At 36.9% G+C, this 7,719-nt stretch overlaps 1 protein-coding gene across 1 annotated transcript; it reads left to right on the forward strand.

Moving 5' to 3' along the window:
• Positions 1–978: 978 nt before the first annotated feature.
• Positions 979–1,266, forward strand: BHQ10_010385 (uncharacterized protein; the record flags this gene model as incomplete). The annotated part of the gene is made up of 1 exon (XM_040873008.1): positions 979–1,266. One exon carries the CDS (start codon positions 979–981, stop codon positions 1,264–1,266), a length of 288 nt encoding a protein of 95 aa, XP_040738886.1.
• Positions 1,267–7,719: the final 6,453 nt, after the last annotated feature.

Raw genomic sequence — 7,719 nt, forward strand, 5'->3', positions numbered from 1 at the left:
ATTCTTATTTAATATTAAATCTATACTAAATATTTATTATTCTTATTTAATATTAAATCTATACTAAATATCTATTAAAACTTTATTATAATTAGTACTTTTACTAATAAATATAATTATAGCTTAATTATATTAGAATCTATCTTAATATCTCTAACCTTTTTATTATTATATAAATATTTATTAGATTTATATCTAACTAGTGTTTAATATATATTTAAAATATTCTTATACTAGATCTTCTACTATAATAACTAATTATAAACTTCTAAAATTATATTTACTACTTCTATACCTACTTTATATATTTATTATTATAGTTATTATATTCAATTCTATATAGATTAATATTCTGCTTTTAGTATATTCAATTTATATTAATAATTATTTAAATAATTTATTAATATATAATAGACTTTAATATAGATGAAAGTAATAATAATTTAAATATTATTTTATAATAGATAGATAGAATTAAGAACTAGATCTAGATTATAACTAAATATAAGTCTAATATAGRTTATAATAATTATAATAGTATTTTTATTAGATAGAAAAGGGTAGTTAATATTTAGATTTAAARATATYYCTCTAGTTTAGATAGTYTAATAAATYARAATTATTACTTGATTACTTTYATTATTATTTTATTTATTAATTTATTTATTAGTTTATTTATTARTTAAATTATTTWTTAGTTTATTAGGTACATGATTAATTAGTTTATTTATTAGTTTATTAGTTTATCTATTAGTTAGAAAAACCTCGCGCACCTATGAAAACGCACCCCCCCAGGTAAAAAGTACTGCGGGAACGAATCTAAGTTATAAAAGACTCCGTAAGCAAGTAAAAAGTACTGCGGGAACGAATCCGCACCCCCCCAGGTAAAAAGTACTGCGGGAACGAATCTAAGTTATAAAAGACTCCGTAAGCAACCCATTTACCAACTTTCAGCGCCTTAATCAACGTGGTTGAGCGATGGCGCCGAAAAGTCGGAAAAAAGGGGGAGCGTGGCCAATGCCACACTTCGAGGACGACCCTAATATACGCGCATATGCAGCCTCCGCCATCAAAGAACTCAAGGCATTGAAGAAGCGCTGTGAGAATAAGCAGAATAGCATGCCAATCGACATCACCAACAACGTAGTGGCGTCGTTCTTGCACCTGGCTCGTCGGATGAAGGACGCGCTGACGAACAAGCAACTCGCACAGCAACTCGCGCGCGTGGAATTGATCATGGAAAAGACGCAGAAAGAGGTCTCATAGGCCTCTTAAGAGATCAACACGACGAAGAGCAACACCAACCGCCTCATCAAGATAATCTACCATACACCCCCAAGCTCACGCGTCAACGGCAACAAGTCGTATAGTTACGTGACGGCAAGCTCCGAATCGTACATACAGGGCTAGGGACGACGAGTGCCCTCATATCCACCAACTATCCCTAGCATAAGAGTCTCCAACAGGAATAGCTCTCTACTGACACCCTTCCCATCTCAGGAAGACCTCGAGATCTATCTTAAGCGTACCGACGCCGACACCATCAATCCCCTGAGACGATCCCTAGATAAAGTCATCCACTAGGCCAATCTAGTAATCTAATCGACACAAGATACCATAATCGCGCACCGACACCTCCTCGCTACGAGAGTGCAGCCCAGTGAGGATATCATCCTCCTTACGGCCACTGTAGACGATGTGGACCAGCTTATACACAAGAATAGCTGGATTCGCACCTTTGGAGCAGAGACTCGTATCCGGAAACGCACCTGGGGCGTGGTAGTATATAGCGTTAGCATCAATATCAACCTAAAACAGGAGATTTTTAAAACAACACTCGCCTCTTAGAATACCGCTGTATTTGCGTATATCCTAGCCCCATTCAACACCATATATATAGACTGGCTACTTAGTGAACAGAAGATCCAGGAACTGAAGCTTCCACGAGCCTATCTCATCGTGATGTTCGACAACGAGCGGGTGGCTAATCTCATGATTAAGTAAGGCCTCATTATTAACAGTTTCCAGCACGCGGTCTCTATTTATAATAAGGCCGCCAACCTCTAGTAATACTATAAATGCTAGATATATAAGCATATCACACAATACTGTCAGCACTAGATCTACTACACCTACTACGCGGGATCTTATAATATAAAGAACTGCCCTACACCTAGAGAGAAGGAATACACCAAATGCGCTAACTGCGCTGCAGAAAATGCACATATCAAAGACCTTACAAAAAAGCTAGATGAGAAGCATTTCTCTTATGCCTATAAGTATCTAATTAGAGTCTTGTACTTAGCAGAGGCTTATTAATAGCACACCCACAGCCTCTAATATCACTCTGAGGTCGCGAGACCAGGTAACCGTACTCCTAGAATTATCTCCCACAATGATCCTATACCTATAGAAGCAATAGCCCTAGCAGCTAACGAGTGTAGCCCTCACACTAAGACCTGGGTAGAGCCTCCTACACGACATTACTCAGCCCTATTATAAAGTAAGAGTATAACAGCGCGTAAGTGGACTGCCAACCCTAGAAGCCCAAATCGGCTAAATACTCAGGCCTAAAAGAAGGCGACACAGATATAGGACGATGAGAGGAATGAAGTGATGAATATTAACCTAGAACTAGAGGCTGCAGTCGATCCTCACTCGATGATCGTATACAAAGACTGTACACGGAAGAACTGCTCTAAAGCGTTAAAGATACTAACTGGTCTTATCCTCTAATCAGATATCGCCTCACTCTAAGAAGCGTAAGTGGAATCAATCCGCCCTATCCGTCATGCACGGAGCGCGCGCACCATCCTAGATGACGAGTCCAATGACGAGCTTAGCCGCTCAGACTACGATATCACTAAGCCTACTGGGAAACCTAGTGAAGAGAGTAATATAATGATAACTATAAACCTTAAAGACTCCATATGGGCCAATTCTTAATGAGGTACCACACCTACCGACTCCAAATCTTACAGGCAAACTGCTGGAAATCGCGAGATGAGGTCCAGATGTATCTCTTTGGTAAGAAAGACGTATAAGAATATAACATCCTGGCTATTCAGGAACCTTATATCAATAAATAGATAGACCCTCTAACCACGTACGCACTAGCACTCTAAAACTGTTTCTATATCCTGTTGCAGCCCACACTATAAAAAGACTATAATATCTATCTATAAGTGTGTCTCTACATCAACAAACATATCAACCCTACCATATAAGAAGTATGGTTTTATAATAGAAATCTAAGCACGCTAATCCTTTAGACTACTAATCATAGTACTATCTATATCTATAATATTTACAATCCAAGAGTATCTAGTGGCTAGGGATCTAAAATTAGGACTTTCTATAAGGTGATGACGCCTGGTGTGCAATATATTGTATTGGGAGACTTTAACCTATACTATTTACTATGAGCAGATACGCAGTATCAACATGTAGATAATAAAGTGATAGAACTCATTGATCTTATGGATGAGCACGAACTAGACTAGTTGCTCCCCCGTGGCACGATAACGTACGAGAAAAAGGAAGCTAAAACAACTATCAATCTTATCTAGGTATCTAACACTCTATCTAACTAATTGATCAGCTGCGCTGATAAATGGGAGTGATAGTACAGCGCGGATCACGTCTCTATTCTTATCTAATTCGACCTAACTCTGGTTAGCGTACCCCCTGTCATCCACAAGGACTAGAGATTATTAGACTAAGAGCTCTTTCTCAGGCTAATAGAGACGTACGACTAGTATCCCTATTAACTAGTGGATATAGGAGATATTAATAAGGCAATACACTATCTAGTTAAGATAATTTACAACACAGCGGAACAGGCCACTCCTACTAAGTAAATTATCCCTTACTCTCGCGCTGGATATATACCGGAGATAATAGAGCTCAAATACTAGGTCTTATAGTACTGGAGATATGCATATTAAACCAATACAGACTAGGCGTGGGAGGAGTATAAAGAGGCAAAGAAAGAGTTGAAAAGACGTACTAATAAGCTCATATAAGAGCTCTATTATTAATAAATTAAGAAAGCGACTAAGTCATTAAACGGCTTCTAGAAAATTACACGCTAGATTCGTAACTGAGGCGTATTATGTGCCTCCTTTACACCAATATTAATATACAATGATACTAAGTATACTGCCTTAAGGAAAAAAGCAGCGCTCTTCCGAAAAGTCCTGTATCTAGAGCCTCTAGAGGCAGACCTCTCAGACATCAGCCACTATTAATATCCGAAACCTTATAAGACGCCTCCCATTACATTAGACGAAATGCGAGTGGTGATTTATAATATGAAGCCTAATAAGGCTCCTAGCCTAGATAAGATCCTAAATCTAGTCCTCCAACGACTGCTCCCACTTATTAAGCACTATCTACTTAACTTATTTAATGCCTACCTATAGTACTACTACTATCTAGAGCACTTCTAATAGTCCACTATAGTAGTGATCTATAAGCCTGGGAAGTCTAATTATACTAATCTAAAATTATATTGACCTATAGCATTACTAAGCACTATAGAGAAAGCACTTAAATCTATAATTATACAACGGCTAAGCTATCTAATGGAGCGTTATTACCTGTTACTAAAGTATTATATAGAGAGATAATAAGGTCACTCCTATAAGCTTATAATCTATCTCCTACTAAAAGAAACTCACAACGCCTAAAGGGATAATCTCTGAGTAACCTCTAGTCTTATAATAAACATCACTAGTGCTTTTAATAATGTGAACCACACGAGATTTATCTATAATTTATAAAAGCGCCAGATCTCTGACATGCTAGTGGGCTGGATTACAAGCTTTCTTAGCAGCCGCCGTACGTCAATCATACTATTAGAGGGTAATATGGGGGAATACATAGTTAATACAGGTATCCTCTAGGGGTCCCTACTGTCACTAATCCTGTTCCTATTCTTTAACGCGGATCTTATTGAGCAGATACGAGCCGAGTGCCCAGAGGTGCTTATTATTGGATACGTAGACAACATCTTTCTGATGGCACTCGGGAGTTCTGCGGCAGCTAATTGCCGCACACTCACCCAGACGCATCAGGTCGCAGAGCGCTAGAAGAGAATACACGCCTCTAAGTTCAACCCAGCTAAATATCAGTTGGCGCACTTCTAGCGGAAGCATTAATCGGTGCCAAAACCAAGGGGTCAACTCGACGTGCCCCTGGTCGTTAAAGGACGAGAAATCAAAGTTAAGGACTCTATTAAGTATCTTAGAGTCCTCCTAGATACCCACCTAACGAGGGAGGCCCACGTACAAGAGATAAGAAAGAAGGCTGCGAAGTTAGTAGCAGAATTAGCTTCAATAGCAGGCTTAATCTAGGGAATACCAACGACATATCTCCGGAAGATGTACACCGCCGTGCTCTAACCGCAGATCATATACACATATTCTATGTGGTATATCCATAATAGGAGAGGCTTTATGAAGTTATAGTAAAAAGCAGAGAAAGTAATATAGTCTATCTATGCCCAAGCGCTATATTAGATATCTAGCGTGTTTAAGCGTACGTCACGATAGGCCCTAGAGATCTACCTCTATATCCCGCTATCTGAGTTGACGCTCGTAAGACTGTTAGAGAAGGCATGCCTCCAGTTAATAACCTTATCACTACAATTAACACTACAGACTATATGGAATTAAACTCCCTATAATAACCCCTTTACATCCCCACTACACCGACTGGAGATGTTTGTAGAATAGAAACTTAGACGCGGTATATACTAGTATATCGAGATGATCCATCTATTCATAGTACTTCTATAGTAGAAGCTACTAGAGATGAGGATTAATAAGATAAGAGAGAAAGCTATCTATACACAGACTACTATAATAATAGATATTCAACTCTTTACAGATAGGAGCAGATACAACCACGGGATTGGAGTAACAGCGTATTTACTAATATTAGGTGTGGCTGCGTGAGCAGTTAGCTTATTAGAAACACACACCGTCTACATAGGTGAGCTGGAGGGGATTAATATAGCGCTAAGCTTCCTAATCTATAACCAAGACTATAATAAGATCTATAAAGCTATAATCTATACTGATAACTAAGTAGCGATCCACGCTACATACTATTCCTAATAGTCCTCTAGGCAGTACATCCTTCGTCAAATCGTATATTAGTTGGACCTACTATAGGACCCTTAATCTCACTGGCAAGTACGATTACAGTAGATGCCTAGACACAAAAATATTTCTAGCAACAAAGAAGCAGACTAGTTGACAAAGCTCGCCACAGTAGACGCGACACAGTGTATATAAGAAAATAGACGTAGATCTTAGATTAATACACCCAATTAGACTACGCTCTATGCCGCATGTATCTCCTTCAACCCATATCACTCCGTGATTCTTATGGCGGTGTGTCGGCAACGACTGTAGGTGAAGTTTATAAAATAGTGGAAAGAGCAGTGGGATAGTACTAAATATAGATGGCACCTCTATCGTATCATATTGACGCTAGCAAAGAAAGTGGTCTCGTTGCACAAAAGATTAAAACAAGTATAGAGTTTGGCGCTTATATAGATATAGACTAGTAAATCCACGCTCCGCAGTTTTCTTATGAGTGTAGGGATCGAAGACTCATCAACATGTCTATATAGACTGGGGGTTCAAGACATAGCACACGTCCTAATCTGCTGTTCTCTTCACGTATACCTCTATATAGAGATACTCTACAAAAAAAGATATAAGATAGATGACCGCAAGCTCCTTAGTAAGCCTCTTTAGGTGAAAAGGTGTGTTAAATTTATACTATAAACTAGATTGTTGACTCAGTTCCGTAATACAATTCCCCTTATATAGCGCTCTCAGCGAGTATAACCTCTACTCTAGGAAAACATCCACATTGATTTATCTTATCGCGAATTAACCACTTAACTTAATGAAACAATAATAATAGGCTCCTTCTTTGCTTATCCTTTTCTCTCCCCAGCTTGTCCTTTATTATATATATTTTCTAGCGTTAGTCCTTTCTAGCATTCTATTGTCCCTAGAGGTCAGGTATATATTTGCACATTTTATTTGTTAAGCGTTTTGGCGTGCTGCTTCTTGCGTTGTTATTAGTGTTATTATTATTTTAAAGCTGGGGCTATGTGTTGAGTTTTTACGTGGTGCGGGCTGAGTCAGCCAGCGTCAAGCTGGGAGTCTTGGCACTTCTTTTCTTTGTATGGTAGTATGCCCGCTGCCCAATAGGAGGCGCCGCCGGCCACTAGGCTTAGATGCGTGTAATCAATCAATCAATCAATCAATCAATCAATCTATTAGTTAGATTATTAATTAATTAATTTATTAGATTATTCATTAGTTTACTTATTAGTTAGTTTATTTATTAGTTAGTTTATTAATTAATTTATTAGTTAAATTATTTATTATTTTATTTATTTATTAGTTAGATTATTAATTAATTTATTTATTATTGAATTTTTTGATTAGATTACTTAATAGTTTATTTATTTATTAATTTATTAGTTAAATTATTTATTAGATTATTAATTAGTTTATTAATTTATCTATTAATTTATTTATTAATTAGATTATTTATTATTGCATTTTATTAATTAAATTATTTATTAGTTTATTTATTAGTTTCTTTATTAGTTTCTTTATTCATTAACTTATTAAATAATATAGTATTTAATTAGTTAATTAAATCTAATATATTTATTATAGTTAATTA

The sequence above is a fragment of the Talaromyces amestolkiae genome (genome assembly GCF_001896365.1).
Source record: "Talaromyces amestolkiae strain CIB chromosome Unknown scaffold52.1, whole genome shotgun sequence".
Classification (NCBI taxonomy): domain Eukaryota; kingdom Fungi; phylum Ascomycota; class Eurotiomycetes; order Eurotiales; family Trichocomaceae; genus Talaromyces; species Talaromyces amestolkiae.